We start from the raw sequence: 17,609 nt of genomic DNA, 5'->3' as shown, positions 1-17,609 counted from the left end.
TGTGACCCAACCATAAAATTATTTTCGTTGCTACTTCATAACTGTCATGTTGCTACTGTTATGAATGGTAATGTAAATATCTGATATGCAGGATGGTCTTAGGCGACCCCCTGTGAAAGGGTCATTCGACCGCCAAAGGGGTCGCGACCCACAGGTTGAGAACCGCTGCCTTAGAGGATGGGTAGAGTTCTTAGATGGGGAATTCCTAGATGAAGTAGAGTTTTTAGGTGAACTAGAAAGGGAAGAAATGAAATGGAAATTAATCTAGTTTCTGTTTCTTGATTCTTGGCTTAGTTATTTCCAGTAAAAAGAGTCAGCTTCATCTTTAGCCCAAATCTTGTGACTCATCCTTCTGGTTCTTCCTAGTCTGGGAGGCACAGTGCTTTTAACTTTTAGGTCCATAGACCATAGATGGCTGCCTTTCCTGAAAATGAATTGCAGTGGGAACTGTAAGTTTGTTTTGTTTTCTTTTTTTAAATTCTCACCCAAGGATATTTTTTTCACTGATTTTCCAGAGAGTGGAAGGGAGAGAGAGAGAAAGAGAGAGAGAGAGAGAAAGAGAAAGAGAGAGATTATTGGTTGCCCCCTGCTCACACCTTGACTTGGGCTGGGATTGAACCTGCAATGAGGTACATGCCCTTGACTGGGAATCGAACTCACAACCCTTTGGTCCAAGGGCCTGCACTCTAACCACTGAGCAAATCTGGCCAGGGCAGTCAGTTTGTTTTTTCACATGCTGTTTTCCATTTTTGGGGTTAACTTGAGTACTGGAAAAAGAATAGGAGGCAAGGGTTTAAAAGATTTAGAAATCCCTATCAAATCTAGAAATTGGGGAAACTATCTCTGGTTTTACCCTTCCCAGGGTGACCCAGCAGAGCCAGAGTATTGGCAGTTCCATGTCTGCCTGGGCTCTCTGCTTTCCCCTTTGTACTTTCCACTCAGCTCCTTCCCTATATTGTACATTTCCAGTAAAAAGAGAATGGATGCCCACCTCACGTAAGGCAATAGTCAATTTCAGCCTCTGTAGTACAGGTGCCAATCGCTTAGGTTGAGGGGCAAGACTGGTGGCAGGACAGTCTTTTTGGAGAACAGCAAAGCACTGTGGAGCCCTCTGTGATATAATCAACTCTCCACCTGCCCTTCACAGGCCAATCAGAGTGCTAAACCAACCCTCTTGTTACTCAAGAAAATCACTTCCCCTGGTGTTCTAAAGAAGGCATTAGACCAGATGCTCTGTGGGCCAGGCGAACCAAACCTGTGTATTGATTAGGCTGCACCAAGCCCTTAGAGACTATTAAATGGAGTTCAGAACTCCAGCTAAGCTTGAGCCTCTTTCATCCCCACCTGTGAGCCCATCATATATGTGCCTTTGGCCATCTGGCCCTCTAATCCAAACATGCTAAATGCCTCCTGAGTCTGGATAGTAAGTATGTCCACACTGTGCTACCTTATTCTAGAACTAGGTATAGAAAACATTTTTTCCCTTCCAAGTTTTAAATATTTGCCACAGTCCTTTCTTCAGTGAAGGGTTGCTGTCACTTTGTGCTGTAAGTTCTTGTGAATATGGAGCATCAGCATGGGCAGGAGTGAACCTTGAGTAGCTGAGCCTTCACCAGAACAACCAACTAAGAAAAAAGAAAAATAACATTCTACATCTTGTCTTTGTCATTCTTTCACTGTGTATGTGACTTGAGCTTTGGTAGTTAAGCATCTATTTGTTCATTCCTGAGCCAGTCCCTTGTGTTGAATTTTACGAAGATTCAGTTACTCATTGACCTCACCCCCACCTACTTCCCAGGAGTTTGTCTCAATCCTTGTGCCTTTGGGTACTTACACAAGGGCTTGATTCAGTTTTATATCAATACTCTGATGAAAAGTCAAGGAAAGAGAATTGCTTGCCTATAGCCTTTAAGACTAGCATGGGGAGACAAGTCAGGGTTGACTTCCAGTCTTAGAGGGTAATATTCTTATCCCTGCGTGACAGTTTGATTCAGGTTAAAAGTATCCTGCTGCCTTCTGACCTGAGTGCACTATTTTCCTTTTTCACTAGCTGCAGGATAAGAGTCAAGCCAGGATCCCAGGGGCATGTGCCAGGTTTGGAGACCACACATGGGACCAATCCAGGGAACACTGTGGGCTAAGCCCAAGGCATCAGCCAGCAATTATTGCTAGAAGTAGCCTGAAAAGAGCAGGAAAGGGTATTGCCTTCCAAGACAATCTCTAGTAAGCAACCTGATCAGAAATAAGAGGAAGAAACAGAGAATCCCTCAAACCCAGAGGGAGAAAATGAAGCGATTGTTGCAAGAGTCAGAGGAAGAAATCATGGTCACCTTGGGACCCTCCTCCAGGACTTCCCCAGATAAAGCTAAGGCAGAGACCATGTGTGGCATCAAGAGCAAGTCCTCAGGACCTGCTGAATCCTTACCAGAGGACAGCTCCTTGCCCCCTTGCTGTGGGTCAACAGCCTCAGCCATTAGTGGGGAGAGAGAGGGGGGCCTGGCCCAGTATAGCCGCTTTGGACAGGAGGCCAGCAGCCCGCTTCATCTGGGCTCCACAGCCTGTGCCTCAGGGTCTGGCTCTCAGGACCTCTCATCTGCCAGCATTACCACCAGCTGTCAAGAGCCCTCAGAAGGGAATCAAGCCAAGTTCCTTTTGTCCAGGGGCCAAGGCTGGAGCCTTGAACAACAAGAACCTTTGGGGGATGTAGTGGACTATATAATCAGAGAGCTGCAAGGCATCAGTCGTCTCCAAACTGAGATTGCTGAGCTGCAGCAGCACTTGAGCCAAGTTCAGGGTTCGGTGGATGAAGTCTCTAGCTGTGTAGACTCCGTTCTGAGTGGAATAGGCTTGCAGGTGGGCAGCAGCTCCCTTGCGAAGGTGTGTGCAGGAGGAAAGGCCCAGGAGCCCCAGGTGGAAAGGCTTCATGAGGAAGCCATTCTGTATCTGTATGGACTTCCTGAGCAAGATGCGGAAAATACCTTGGAGCTGGTGCACAGCTTCCTGGCCAAGCATGTCTGTGTTAATGGCATGCAGTGCAATAGGTACATCAAAGAGGCTTATAGGGCAGGCAGTGCCCAGGCCCCCAGGCCTACTGTTGTGAAGCTTGCCCATGTAGAGCACAGAGACTTCATCCTGCAGAAATCCATACTCTTGCAAAGTGTAGGGGTCCGGATTGCCACCAAAGAAGAACCAACCTGGCTACCGCGCTTTGGGGAATGCAGTAAGTATTCCCCAAAGGAGTCTCTATCGTTTTTGCAGCAACAGCTTCAGGATCATAATTCAAGTTACTTAATCCCAGACAAACCAGTTCTTCATGTCGAAAGAGAAGATAGAGGACCCTTGAATGGAGCATATCAGATGAGGACCCAGAATCAGCTTAGAGAACCCTTGATCCCTGAGCAGCAAAGCCTTGGCTTCCCACCCAAGGACAATGTAGCAAAGCCAAGTGATTTGTCTAAACCAGAGGATGAAGTAAAAGGAACACCAGAAACATCCCAAGTCATCAGTGGCAGCCGTGGTGAACTGACACAGAGAGAGGCTTCTCTGTCTGCCCTTCGTCCGTTAGAGGAACCTTCCCTAGTGTTAATCTCGAAAGAGGAGGATTCTGGGAAATCCCAGGTTTTCACACCATGTAGTCAAGGACTTGAAGCATGTGAAGTAGCAAAAAGAGAAAACGACTACAGCGATAAACGTGAGGACAGCAGCTGCCTGTCACTGTCTGGGTTGCTGAAGACAGAGGACAAGCTCCTGGCCTGTGAAGCCGGACTTGATATTCTGAGCTCAAAGCAGCTAGAGGACCTTTTGACAGACAAGTCCAGAAGGTTTGCAACTGTGAGCTGTGACAGCATGATGGAGCAAATTATCATAGGGCCTGAGACTCTCAGTGGCATGGTTCCTATTGACTTGAATGAAGAGGAGGAATGTGCCGCTCAAGTCCTTAAAGATGCCTTTGAAATGTCCTCTTGTGGCGTGGGTGGCTCGCAGGAGGATGAAGATGTAGAAATTAAGTTTTATACAAGTAAACTGGGCCGAGCAATTCACCACTTTCGTTCAGCTCTGCAGGGAGTGTTTCAGAAGCTGGAGAACAGTGGGCCAGTCAGTCCCGAGGACCTGGAAAGCAATGAGAGTTGTTCCCAGTCAGAGAACAGTGATAGACTTCTCGGGACAACGAGTTCAGGGGGTGCCCAGGATTTCTCTGTGGAGAGCCCTGGGAGCCAGGGGAGTGAGAGCTTGCTCAGTGTGGTCTCTGGGAGAGTGGGCATCTCCACACAGGGAGACCAAACCTCTCAGGATCCCAGCAACTTCTCTCTGGCTTCTCATAACTCACCTCTTGCATATTCATTGCCAGGTTTGACTCTGGCTCCGGGTCTGGAAAGTGAAACATGTTCTAGGCCTGAATCTCCCAAGCAGGGCAGACTAAGCTTAGAGCAAGTGTGTGCAGAGACCATCTACCTCAACAAGTGCATCAACAATTTTAAAAATGTTCTAAGAGAGAAAAGACTGAGGCAGAAAAAACTTTTGCATGATCTGGTCCAGAAGGCAAACCATCTCTCGGTAGAAGACATGCACCCAGGTATTCCGAGTCTCTATTTAATGGGTTGCAGCTAGTTATGGGCTCTCTGTGGCCAACATAAGTAAGACCTAGCTCAGTGGTGAGTTCACAAGGTGAAGGGGGAGGTTCACAGCTTGAATCAGTCTAAATTACTTAAGTATAAATTCTAAACTAATCCTGTGGGAATTAGAGTGAAAGAGGGTTCTAAAAGCAACAGGAAAGAAGTTCCTGTCCCTAAGGAACTTCCTATATAGCAATGGTGTGTGTGTGTGTGTGTGTGTGTGTGTGTGTGTGTGTGTGTGTGTGTGTCTGGCCTTTTCAAAAGAGGGAGGAACATTTGGGCAGAACTAGTTTGCAGCTGTAGAACTTTTAGGATATTCCAGAGTGAAGTAGGTGCAGAGTAAGAGGCAGGAATGGGGGATGAGGCATATTGACTCACAGGCACTAGAGGGGTAACGCAGTGCTACGTTGCATTTAAAAATTATTCTTATTTCTTGCTGAGATAAGATTGCCATTTCCCCAGCAGCTGATGGGGCTTCTGCACTTCGTAGGCCACTCTGGGAATTTCCGCTATCCCCACCTGCCTCCTTCCTGGTTCTGGACTTGACAACATAGAACCTTATTTACAACTTGGAGCTGTCCAGAAACTGTTCATAGTGCTGACCCTACCTAAGGGCCTGACTGTGCCCTCCCCAGGCCGTGTTTCCATTCTTCCATCTCCAGCTAAAGGCTGTTCACCTAAGAACCAGAGAATGGAATGGTTTTGACTACAAGGAATACGAGAACTTTTTCTAGGCAGTATGGAGATACGTAGCTTTAAAATTACTTCTCCCAGTCAAATTTAAATTTACTCAAAGAGCATACACTGCATTCATCCAGTTTTAAATATAAATGGAGTTGTCCTTTTATGCATATAACCTGATTAATCTTTCTAAAGCAAAATTAAAATTATGAAACATATTGTGTTGGCAAAGGTGCGAGGGAATAGGTACTCACACATTGCTTGTGGGATGGGAGTGTAAATTGGTATAACCCAAGGAAGGCAGTTGGAAATTTATCAGAATTGTATGTACCCTTTGAGCCCCAATATCATTTCCAGGAATATACCCTGCAGGTATATTTTCACCTGTGAAAGGGACGTATGTTCTAGGCTGTTTTTGAAGCATTGTTTTTAATAGCAAAGATGGAACACAACCTAAAACTGTTCATTAAGAAAGACTGGTTAAATAACTTATTGGCATGTCCAAGCAAGGGGATACAGTACCGTGTAGCTATAAAAAGAATAAGGTAGCTTTTTACTGAAATAGAAAGATATCTAAGATAAATTGGCATGTGATTAAAATAAGGTACAGAACAGTATGTCTAAGATGTCCAAAGTTGTATAAATAGGAGTGGGAAAGAATACGCATCCAAACCCATAGTGTCTGTTTGTATATGTATAGAATATGTAACAAAGATACAAAAAAACCTGATGCACAATTTCCTGTGGGAAAAGGTATTAGGTGAAAAACTAATGGGATGAGAAAATTCTTCATTAATATCTTTTAATATTCTTTTAGAGTTTGAGTCCAGTGATTGTAATATCAAGTAATAAAATTAAATTAAAAATAAAAATTTTAAATCATGTCACTTTCCTTTCAAATATCCCTAGGGCTGCTCCTTAGAGTTTACCAAAAAGTCTAAATTCCTTCTCTTAGCATTCCGGACCACTACAACTGGTCTCTAGTTTGCATTTCCAGGCTAGCTCCCATAGTCCCACTCTACTCCACCCTAAAGGAAACTTTGCTGTCGTTCAAACTTGCCTTGTACTTTCTGTTCTCAGTATATTCACTTACACATGCTTCCTTCTATCCTAAGGTGCTGTGTTCATCATATCAGCCTAGCAAAATGTACTCTATTTCCTTTCTGAATGGTATTTTATTGTATGTACATACACCGCATTTTGTTTATCCATTAATTTATTGATGGGCACTTGGGTTACTTCCATCTTTTGGCTATTGTGAATAATGCTGCTATGAGTATGAGTGTGCACATATTTGTTTGAGTTCTTGCTTTCATTTATTTGGGTATACACCCAGAAATGAATTGCTGAATCATATAGTAATTGATTTTTTGAGGCATGGCCATATTGTTTTCCAGTGGGCGTACTATCTTACATTCCCACTAACAGTGCACAAAGGTTCCACTTGATCCATATCCTTGACAACATTTGTTACTCCCTGCTGGAGTGTTGGGTTTTTTGTTTGTTTGTTTGTTTTTTGTAATAGCCATTATAATGAAGTAGAGTGCAAAAGTTTTAAGTGAAGTTTTGATGGAGTTCAATTTATCTATTTTTTCTTATATTGATTCTGCTTTTGGTTTCATAGCTAAGAAACCATTGTCTAATACAAGGTCATAGAGATTTACTCTTATGTTTTTTTCTAAAGGTTTTATAGTGTCAGCTCTTAAATTTAAGTGTATGATCCAATTTGAGTTAATTTTTGTAGATTGTGTGAATAGGGGTGCAACTTCACTTGTTTGCATGTGGATATCTAGTTATCTCAGCCCCATTTTCTGGAAAAGACTGTTCTTTCCCCCATTGAATGGTCTTGGTACCCGGGTCAAAAATCAACTGACCATAAATGTAAGAGTTTATTCCTGGATTCCAATTCTATTCCATTGATCTTTTGACTATCCTTATGCCTCAGTTCCTTCTTTTGGAAACACTTCCTTCACTTGACTTTCAGAACACTGTTCTCAGTCTTGGTTCTCCCCCAACATTATTGACTGTTCCTTCTAAATCATCTTTGGTTCTCCCCCGTCATTATTGACTGTTCCTCCTCATCTTCCCAACCTTGTAGTATTCAGTCCTCACTACTTTTTAAAAAATTCATACTTGTTTCCTAGGTAATCTCTTCCAATCTTATGAGTTTCATAAGCATTTCCAGATTTATATATCTGGCCCAGAATCTTCATGAACACCAGATTCCACATCTACTTAACATCCCATTTGGATGTACATAGGCATTACATATTTGACATAACCCAAATCAAACTCCTGCTCCTGCTCCTCAAGTTCCTACCAAACCTGCTTTTTTGTACTTGTCCTTAACAGTAAATGGCAGCTCCATCTCTGCAGCTGCTTGTACCCAAATCCAGAGTCATTCATGACTTCTTTTCTCTCACAACTGACATACAATCAATTAATAAATTCTGCCTGCTTTATCTTTTTAAAAAAAATCCTGAATTTTACCACGTTTCTGTCTTTACCACTGTCATCCTTGTCTAAGCCACCATTTTCTTTCATCTAGAATAGATGATTGCAGTAGTCTAACTGGTCTCCCTACTCCTACCCTTATTCTTCTACAGTCTGTTCTCCCCACAGCAGAGTAATGAGTCAGATCATATCACTTCTCTGCGCACAGCCTTCCAATGATTTTTCTGTCTCACTCAGAATGAAAGCCACAGTGTTTATAAGGGCCTATAGAGCCCTATTGGAACCGGCACTCTCGCACACTTGCTTCGCACCAATTATGCTTGAACCTCAGGCTTTGCATTTACTGCATGTTCTCTGACTGGAATAATTTCCTCCTAGAATTCTTAATAGCTTTTGTACTCATTTCTTTCAGGTCTCTGCTTAGATGTCATTTTATCAATGAGGCCTTCCTATAACCTTTTATGAAATTTTAATAGCAACTGTAACATGATCACAGGGGACATTATCTTTGCCTCTAACCTGCAGTTTTTAGCAGAGCCCCTATCACACATGATATGGAACCAGAATGTCTGGTTTGAATTTGGCTTTGCCACGCTGTGACTTTAAGCAAGTTTTTTAACCTCTCGGATCTTCAGTTTAACAAAAATGTTGAGATACTAATAGTATTTACCCAGGAGAGTTGTTATGAGAAATAAATGAACTTATTGAAATAAAATGCCAGTTACATAATATGTTCACATAGTGTTAGCTATTATCGTCATCTTCACCACCATTATTAATTGTCTGCTCCTCCTATTAGAGTAGAACTTCTCAAGATCAGGGAGTTTGTTTCATTCACTGCGGCATTGCTGGTGCCTAACGTGCAGTATGTTCTCAGTAAGTATTTATTGAAGAAAGGAATCCCTGCAATAACCCTAGAAGTAGCTGTTCTTATCTACGTTTTACAGATTAGGAAATACAGGCTTAAATAAATCAGTGCCTCAAGTCTTTTGACTCCCAAGTACAAGCAACATACTGTTATAGAAGTGTGCATTTAAAAGTGTGGGTACCAAGGGCACGTGATGGAAAGGCAGATAAAGAAACTTATAGAGGCATTTAACATGTGAGCTAAGTCTTAAGGATTAAGTCTGGGTCTACCCAGTAGATGTGAGAGGACAGATCAGGGGGAGCCTTGATGGCCTTGTCAGCAGATTGGATTTTATTATTTGGGCATACTGGGAAACTCCGGGAAGGACCAGAGGACACAAAGTAACTCTGACATGGTAAAATGTATTTAAGGTAGTGGAGGAGGACAGAAACCTTTCCAATTTGAGTCACATGGTCAATTAAAGTGTTCCTTGACTAATTGTCTTTTCAAAGGGAACAACAGAGTGCTAAAAAAACCCCACCACACACACACACACACACACACACACACACACACACACACACACAGGAAACAGCAATGGAGTGCTTTCCTGGAGGTGGGGAATAGATATAGAGAAGACGTGTTCCCCCGCCCCAAATCCAGGAAGTGTCTTTTTCATCTCACCCACTTTCCTGTAGCTGCACTGTTTTGGAGGATTCCAGTTCCTGAGTTGATTCTTCTGTCAGGTGACATGACCCATTTGGTCATCAGAATGGCTTGAAAAATTGGGAACGTCTGAATTAGTTTCTATGATTCTCCCTTCTACTTGTTATGTAACACCAGTGAGTCTTTAAAGGGAAAAGAAAGTAGAGGGGAGCTAATGGGCCCAGGTGGTTGGACTTTCTGTAGAGAAGAAAGTCTATGTGTGGCCTAGAAGTCAATGTAGTCTCTGAAGAATTACCTCTGAACTTTATACTTCCTCTATTGTGGCTTACTTGGATCCTTCTGGAAGCATTCATTCCCTTTGGAATATTGTTCTATATTTGATAAATAATCAGACCTGAGATTGAAGTCATAGTTTTATCATTCAGATCATGGTGACTTTGGTTAGGGCAGTGGTCAGTAGATAACCCCAGTCTATAGCCGTTGAGTATCCTGGTTCTGGCCTTAACTCCAGGCCCTAACATGGCCTAGCTTACCTTAGATTCTGAGAAAATAGGCTAGGGCTTGCTGGGCAAATGCTTGGCGAGCTCTGCTTTAAAATGGAATGGGCTCAGCCACCAGGCCTTTGGGGTTTGAGGACTTACCCAGATCCAGAGTGAGCTCATATACCTTCTGAGGAAGGAACAAACTCAGTCTGTGCTCAGGGAGCTCAGATGGCCTGTTGGAGTGGCCCTTGGTAACAGAGCTGGTCTGGTGGCCCTGGTGGCCCTCATCCTGCATGTAGGCTACTGTGGAAAGGGCAAAAGGTGACTAGAATCCCCAGGCAGACTTTGTCCTTTGGTTTAAGTAGCCAAACCTGGTATGTCCTACATTATAAAAGCAGGGGCCAGCAATATAAGATTCTGGGAGCTGGGCTTTGTGAACTGCCCAGTTCAGAACACCTCTCCCTCTCCTCCATGTCCCTTGAGGTTTGCTGGCATTTTCTTTGGGTTCCCTGCTATAGGACTGAACCTACTAACCGCTCTGCCCTTTTTTTCTGCTCTTTCTCTCCTTGCAGAAGGAAAGCGAGGAGCCCTTCAGGTTGTGTGTCTGGCCTTTTGGGGCCTTTTTGTTGTCTATTCTCTACCCCTCTCTCCTGGCACGGGGTGTTTGTGTGTGTGTGCCGAGTGCACATGATCTGTGCCTCTGAGCTTTGGCTGGGCAGATAGTCTGTTTTCCCTAAAAGCAGTGCGTGTGTTTTTCCTAAAAGCAGTGTGTGTGCATGCTCCGTGCTTGTGTGTGCTCCTGCAGACATCCCTGGAGCACGGTGAGAGAATCTGTGTGCCAGCATGGTGCACATTCAGTGTGGCATGTGTGTGCTTATATTTGTACTCAGTCTGACTCCCCCAGACACTGATTGCCCTCCTCCTCTCCTACTTTGTGTGTCCATTTTCTACTTGTTGCTGTGCCTGGCATATGCTGTGAACCCTCTCTGAGCCCAGCATGCATACACTCTATGTATTGCGAACAGGTGTTGCTGCAGGCATTTTGCTCCTCTTGCCTGTGGCCCTAAGTGTGAATGTGCTTCTGAGCAGATTTCCTGGCCTCTTGTGAGCACAAGCTTCCATAGACCTGTGATGTGGCTCCCCTATGCCATGTGAATGCATACTATACTAATGCTCTGTGCCTGCAAGCACTGGTTCTTGAAGACTGAGAGGTTTTGCTTTGTCTATGATTTGGGCCCTAGTGAACACTGAATCCTCCCCAAAAGGGTGTGTGCACAGGTGCTATAGCCCTCTACAGAGCAGGATCCACGCTCACCTTGTTTCCCTCTGGCACAAGCTATATCTACGAATGTACCTCCTGTAGGTCCTTTGTCTAGATCTCCTTTCACTCCCCTGGCCCTCCTTCAGTGCCCTGTGTGTGCATGCTGTTTGCTGTGTCTGCAGGCTTCTGCAGACCCATTGTATCCCTAAGCACAGGAAATGTGTATGATCTGAGCCAGTGAACCCTGGCTCCCAAAGACTCTTTGTGACTTTGTTTCCTTAAGCCCAGTGCTTTCTGGCAAGCATTTAATTCTAGGTAGGACATAAAAATCTGCTCAGTACAGCAATTGTTTTTCAAAGGGAATAGAAGTTCTGGTTGGTAGGACCTGGGGACTTAGGAATGGCCATCACTCACAAAACAACCTTAGGAGACTTGCTTCAGCCACTTCTGGCTGCCTTTTGGGTTTGGCCCTTTCTTTACCAGTATCCTATCCACAGGCCAGGGCAGGAGGCAGATAGGCTTGATTAGGGCACAGACAACCTGAGAAGAGTCCTAAATCCAGAGTTCATTTTGAGCTGACCTAAGGTAGTTCTTGCCAGGTTTTATATCATCCATAAACCTGTTATACCTCTCCCTTTTCTACTCTGTCTTGCCTCATTCAATCTATAACTTCTCCCATCTTTAGCACTCCCAAAACTTCACCCCCTGTCCAGAGCAACTTAACTTCTGCCTCCCTTGTACTGGAGCTCATGTGCTCTGGGATAGTTAGTGAGAGCCCAGGTCTCAGGTGGCAGGGAAGTTGGTGGTGGTGGAGGGGAACAAGGTAGGGCAGGAAGCCCCGGACCTACTCGCACTGGGTCCTTTGAGCCTAAACAGTATTTGCCATTGGTTCTCAGGAGAGCCCTGACAGCTTTGGAACTCTGTACACTGCCTGAAGGATTTGCTTTGGGTATTTTGGTGCAGAAACCTTTAAAAATTGTTTTCAACCTGTTTCTTCCTTGAATTATTTGGTACCTCAATGTTCAACTTCTCATTAGAGAACTCATAAAATTTACCAGAGTGATAACCCAAGTGTCTAACCTGTCTTGGACACTCTGATAATATAGAACTTATCAAATGTTGAGTGAACTCAGTGTCAATGAGTTCGGGCTTTGTCACAAGATGAGAGGAATTTAGAAAGACCAGGTTGACTTTGGCAGCCAAAGGAATTTAGGAATATAGTGGAAGAAGACCAGATTCTATATGAAGTTGTCTTTTTGCCTCAGTGAGGCCTGGAAGCCTAAATGGATCCTTTTCCCAGCTTTGGTTACTGTTACGTATACTAATGGGTTGTGTGTGGGGGGGGATATAAATTCTGGCAGCTCTCACAGTCCCAGTAGACTTTAGCCCAAAGATTTCAGTGAGCTTGGCCTTGTATCCTTCCTGTTCATTCGGGAGAGGGGAGATGAAGTACTGCTCATTTCAGCAGCCTGCTTGTTGCCTTTGGCTCATCAGGGCGTTGGCCTAGACATCAGGCTAGCTATGTCACCACATGGTGTATGTGACCTACACTCCTCTGAGCTTCCTACTTTACCGCTCACTGCCTTACCAAAGAAAGATGGCAGTCTCCTTTCTTTCCTAGGGTCTAACTTTTTTCTATTTGTTTTTAAAGATTCCAGATGATGGCGACTCCTCTTTGCCCCAGTGGCTCCCAGAAGGGTAAGTGATTCTTGCAAGGTTTCTGTGGATCTTGTGTAGACCCTAATGCTGCTTTTCGCTTTTCCCCTGGGAAGTAGGAGAAACAACTTCATACGCTTGATCCTGGGGAAGGAAGATGTTCCACTGTAGGGATTGATTGGTTCTCTGGGTCAGAGGAGAGAACTCTGCAAACTGATTACTTAGAGGCAGAAGAAGAGAGAGCTTTGCCAAGTGGTTCCCTGGAGCAGGGGAGGGGGCTTGAGGGCTCCCCCATTCTTGCCTGTGGAATTTCTGATCCATTGCATAGGGGTGATTACTCTAGGTCAGCTGTGGGCAAACTACGGCCCGCGGGCCGGATCCGGCCCGTTTGAAATGAATAAAACTAAAAAAAAAAAAAAAGACCGTACGCTTTTATGTAATGATGTTTACTTTGAATTTATATTAGTTCACACAAACACTCCATCCATGCTTTTGTTCCGGCCCTCCGGTCCAGTTTAAGAACCCATTGTGGCCCTCGAGTCAAAAAGTTTGCCCACCCCTGCGATAGCAGTAGCTGATTAGATTTCTCCCTGGGCTCTGTCCTGCTTTAGCTGTTGTGAGTCACCTACTTGTTCCATTTCACTCTAGTAAAGACATAAGTAGCATCCCTTATGAGCTCTGTGTGTTCGTCTGTGCTTCTTATCTGGGAGTTTCAGACCCATGTGATTGCAGCAGAGAGTCATTTTAAACTGCTCAACTGCTGCTTGTTCTTAAGAGAGAAAATAATTTAAGTGCTTCTCTACCTCCACTTCCCCCACATGCACTGCCAATTAATTATTTGTCAGGATCTTTCTTCTCTCCCACAAAGACCTTCTGACATTAGAATTCTCAGTGGCTGCCTCCTCTCCCTCTTGACCAGAGGAGAAAAAAGATCAGATCATAATTTTATCTATTACATTTTTATGTGCTCCTTTTCCTTGTGATTTGTCTTTTAAATCAAGAGTTAATCATGTGAATGAACCACCCTTCTTTGTCAAAAGCTCATCTTTGTTGCAAAAAGCTTCATGTCTTAAATGGTATATATTATAGTTTTTAGAATTAGCCACGAACTCATGGCACTAGTTGTTTCTTCAACAGCCCTTCTTCAGGGCTTTAGCTTTTCCCTCTAATAATTGTAAAATACATGCATGCCAATGGAACATATCCCAGCTATTTTTAAAGGGAGCCATGCAATGATTTTCTAAATGCCTCCCTATTGTTGTCTTTCCTTCCTTCAGCTCAGTCCTTGGAAGCTGCCACAAGTTTAGAACTTCCCTGGGTCTGGTAGTCTCATTGAAAACAAAGTTCACTGCCTGTACTCAAGAAGCGACTTTATTAGAAATCAACATATCAGGTTGCCTGTTCCAACTCTTGGCTTTGACCCAAATTGTGGCTCCATTTTTAAAAAAAATTTTTTTGGCCTATATTGCTGGCGGTACCTTCTTATTCTTCTGAGATATACCTCTTTTCAGACTAGCTGTGGTGTACAACCCAGCCACCCCACATTTCCCACCTCATTGCTCTCATTAAAACCAAGTGCATGAGTCCTTTTCATTGAGACTAAGAATGGCAGCTTCCAAAAGGTCCAAATACTGTAGTTCATCCCCCTCATGTTATAGAAGTGACACCAAGACCCCAAAAGAGGAAGGAATTTTGGCAGAGGACGTGGAGAGAGTTAGTAGAAGAGCTTGGGATAAAATCTGGCTTATCTTAATGTGAAAATGGTGTTCTTTGGGGGACATTCTTTGTATTTTTGTTGGCTATTGTTATGGAAGAACAGACAAAGAACAATAAAGTTAGTAAACATAGAAAAAATATAAAAATTTTAGAAATCTCCCGCTATAATTTTTTCTTGGTCCCTGTTGATGTGTCCATAGGGATAGACTGGACACTCTGAGTTCTTTTCCTGTTTCCTTCCTAAATGGTCTTTTAGAAGTCTCCATCCCACGTCCCCTGCCTCCACTTTATGACGTGGGCTCCTTTTTCCATGGAGACCCTTTTTCCTCAGGATGGAGACAATCTCCTTGTACATGTCATTATTTGGTAGTCTTGCTCACCTAGGCAGCATCTCTTCTGTAGAGCTATTCCTATGGGCTCTGTTCTAGCACAGGCCAAGAAAGGCTTATTTGGGGGGAGCAGTGTCTCTGGCCTGAGTGTAGAGAAGAGCCCTCTTAACCATCAATTCCCACCTTGCCTTATGGAGCATAAGGTCCTTCAGATAAACAGAGTTGCCTGTCACTATAGGATAAAAGATCTCTAGGTCCTTGGCTAAAACCATAGAAGGAGACAGGTAGGTGCACTCTGAGAGCAGATTCCATTGCTCATCATCCCATGGCTTTATTTCCCTCACTTCCTGTCTTCCTTACCCCCTTTGAAAGCACATCTTCCTCCGGGGAAAAGGTGAGCAAGGAAAATGGACAGGACTAAAGGTTCTGACATATTTTCTTCCTTCCTCAGGCCAGCAGGAGGGCTCTATGGCATTGACAGCATGCCAGATCTACGCAGAAAAAAGCCACTGCCACTTGTCAGCGATCTGGTGAGTGAAACTCTTGTGCAGGCTTAGGCTGTATCCTCGGGGTAGCCCCCATTGGACCTTGGCAAGCTATCAAAACTGGTAGTGGTCCATTTAGTGACAAGTATTGGTCTGAAGAGCAGTCATTTTTTATTTTTATTTTTATTGATTTTAGAGAGAGGAAGGGAGAGGGAGAGAGAGATAGAAAAATCAATGATAAGAGAAAATCATCTATTGGTTATCTCCTGCATGTCCCCTACTGGGGATCGAGCCCATAACCTGGGCAGGTGCCCTGACCAGGAATTGAACCATGATCTCCTGGTTCATGGGTCAACACATCCACTGAGCCACACCAGCCTGGCAGAAGACCAATCATTTAAAGACTTACTGAGACTTAGAGATGGCTTCAGTGAGACTTTGTTTTACCTCACTCCCTATAGAACCCGAGTTTCTTCATGAGCTCAAGCTCCCACCTGGAACATTTAAGGCTTAGGCCCTCAAAGCTGGGCTCTGTGGTTATATTCTAGGTATCTAGTTCTTCTAGGTATCTCTATAGCCTTTTTTGATGACTTAGAATGGAAACTGCCTCTAGCTCCGACCTAGATCATTGAGCTTGGCCTGTGATGAGCATGGCTGGTACAACTTCTTGGAGGTCAAGTGGCAGTCTCCTCCCAAGACATAGGCTTTCTAGACTATCTCTGTGCCCCTAGTTCTTCTTAGTGTCTGTCACTGAGAGGTAATGATAACAATTTGTAGAATCGAATTGAAATGGGCTTAGGAGTTAAAGCTGATCTCAGGACCTCCAGGATGATCAGAAATTCTCATTTTGGGTTGTACGTCCTGAGGCAGGATTAGCTCAAGGAATTTTCCATAACGGAGTGGATAGTGGGGATAGAGTGGAGTACAGGCTCTCCCAGAGCTCTGAAACGAGATGTTCAGTAAGACTTTTACCCTTTTTCTTGTTACCATTTCTGCTCCTCTTTTCCTTTCCCTGTTCAGTCTGTTTTTCTGTCCACCTCTTTTCTCGTTTCTCCTCCATTCTCTGCTGTTTTTCCACCCACGAGTTTCTTTCTCTTTAGTTGGCTGAATGGAGCTATCCTCTGCCATTTTCTCTTAATCATTTTTTCTTTCCTACTATTGCGTATCTTCTTGTTTCTTTTTTTCTTCCTTTCAAATGCACCTCTTCTCCCACCAACTCTTCATCAAGCTGGTTGGATGAAGATACGTTCTGATGCTATCTCTTCTTTATTACAGTCTTTCATTGTCTTCTGTCTCCCCTTTTTTCTCTTCTTTCTTTCTTTTCTCCCTGTTTTTTCTCATTCTCTACTCCCTCTTGCCCACCACCTCCTCTTTGCTTAACTGTTTGGATAGCAGCGTCTCATTCAGTTCTTATTTTCCCTCCTCCATCTTTTAACCTTTTCTATATTTCACTTTCTGGCATAACTCGTCTAATAGAAGCTCGGCCTTACACCCAGGCTACTGTTGAATTGAAGACAATTCCATTGGATAGAGGCAGAGAGTTTTGGAATGTGTTTCCTACATTGGACTATAGGGAAGAACCTCTCAGTTGCCTCTGAAGGTGTTTTATTTTTTTATTTTTTATTTTTTTAATGCCCTTGGGGTAGCTTTAACATCATGTTGTTCCTTTTTCTGCTTTCCTCTGCACAGGCAATGGTGAGTGTCTCCAGAGCCCCTTTCTAAGCACTATTAAGAATCTATATTTCAAACCACCCGGCCCCTCCTAACTGTTCTTCCTACTTAGACTAATATTTTTATTCTGTCTGCCCAGTGTCCACTATGTTAGGGAAACCATGTGTCTCTTCATGGGCTGCCCCTAATGCTTGGGCTTGGCATACATGAAGCCCCTCTATACAAGAGACAGGCTAGCAGGGTGCAGCCCTAGTTCTCATACTTACCCCCTTGCCCTGCTTGATTTGGCTGAGGTTACATTGCCCCATTTACTTTCGTAGTTCCCTGCTCATTTGAGCTGCTGACATCTAAAGCCACCTGGGGTTGTGTGGGCATGATGTGGTACCAGGGGATAGATGATAGCATGGAATCGTTCTCAGGGATGGCTCTTGAATGTAACTCTGACAGAGTTGTGTGTTTATTCTATTCTTAATGACCTACTTCCTACTGTAATTCTAAACTTTTCATTTTTCTTTGCCTTTCTATAAACAAGGGGTAAGATACCTTTGGATGATAGAAACCCTGAGAGAAGTGCTTTTCTAATATTGTTAGAACAGTCCTCTGAGGGCCTTGGGGTTTGGATCTTAACCTGGGATGCTGTTATCTATTACCCATGGGTAAAAATAGAAGGCAGTAAGTTATAGTCAGTTTGCTTTGATCACTGAAACTCCCTTCCCAGGACTTTGCCAGTCCTTGGTGGTAGCCAGGA

The 17,609-nt window shown here is 43.8% G+C and overlaps 1 protein-coding gene across 6 annotated transcripts in view; it reads left to right on the top strand.

Moving 5' to 3' along the window:
- UNC13B (unc-13 homolog B) overlaps window positions 1-17,609 on the top strand; it is a 146,550-nt gene that overhangs the window by 99,031 nt on the left and 29,910 nt on the right. For 5 of the 6 annotated variants that reach the window (XM_036330468.1, XM_036330472.1, XM_036330470.1 and 2 more), the window contains 2 exons: window positions 12,656-12,702; window positions 15,157-15,235. In XM_036330468.1, the coding sequence (XP_036186361.1) occupies window positions 12,656-12,702; window positions 15,157-15,235 (126 nt within the window). Of the gene's footprint in view, window positions 1-2,114; window positions 4,574-10,315; window positions 10,339-12,655; window positions 12,703-15,156; window positions 15,236-17,609 lie in introns of those variants that run through there. The other variant, XM_036330473.1, reaches the window with a different exon arrangement.

This window comes from Myotis myotis, unplaced genomic scaffold (genome assembly GCF_014108235.1).
Source record: "Myotis myotis isolate mMyoMyo1 unplaced genomic scaffold, mMyoMyo1.p scaffold_m19_p_12, whole genome shotgun sequence".
Taxonomy (NCBI): Eukaryota; Metazoa; Chordata; class Mammalia; order Chiroptera; family Vespertilionidae; genus Myotis; species Myotis myotis.
This window is presented reverse-complemented; position numbering and strand designations above follow the sequence as displayed.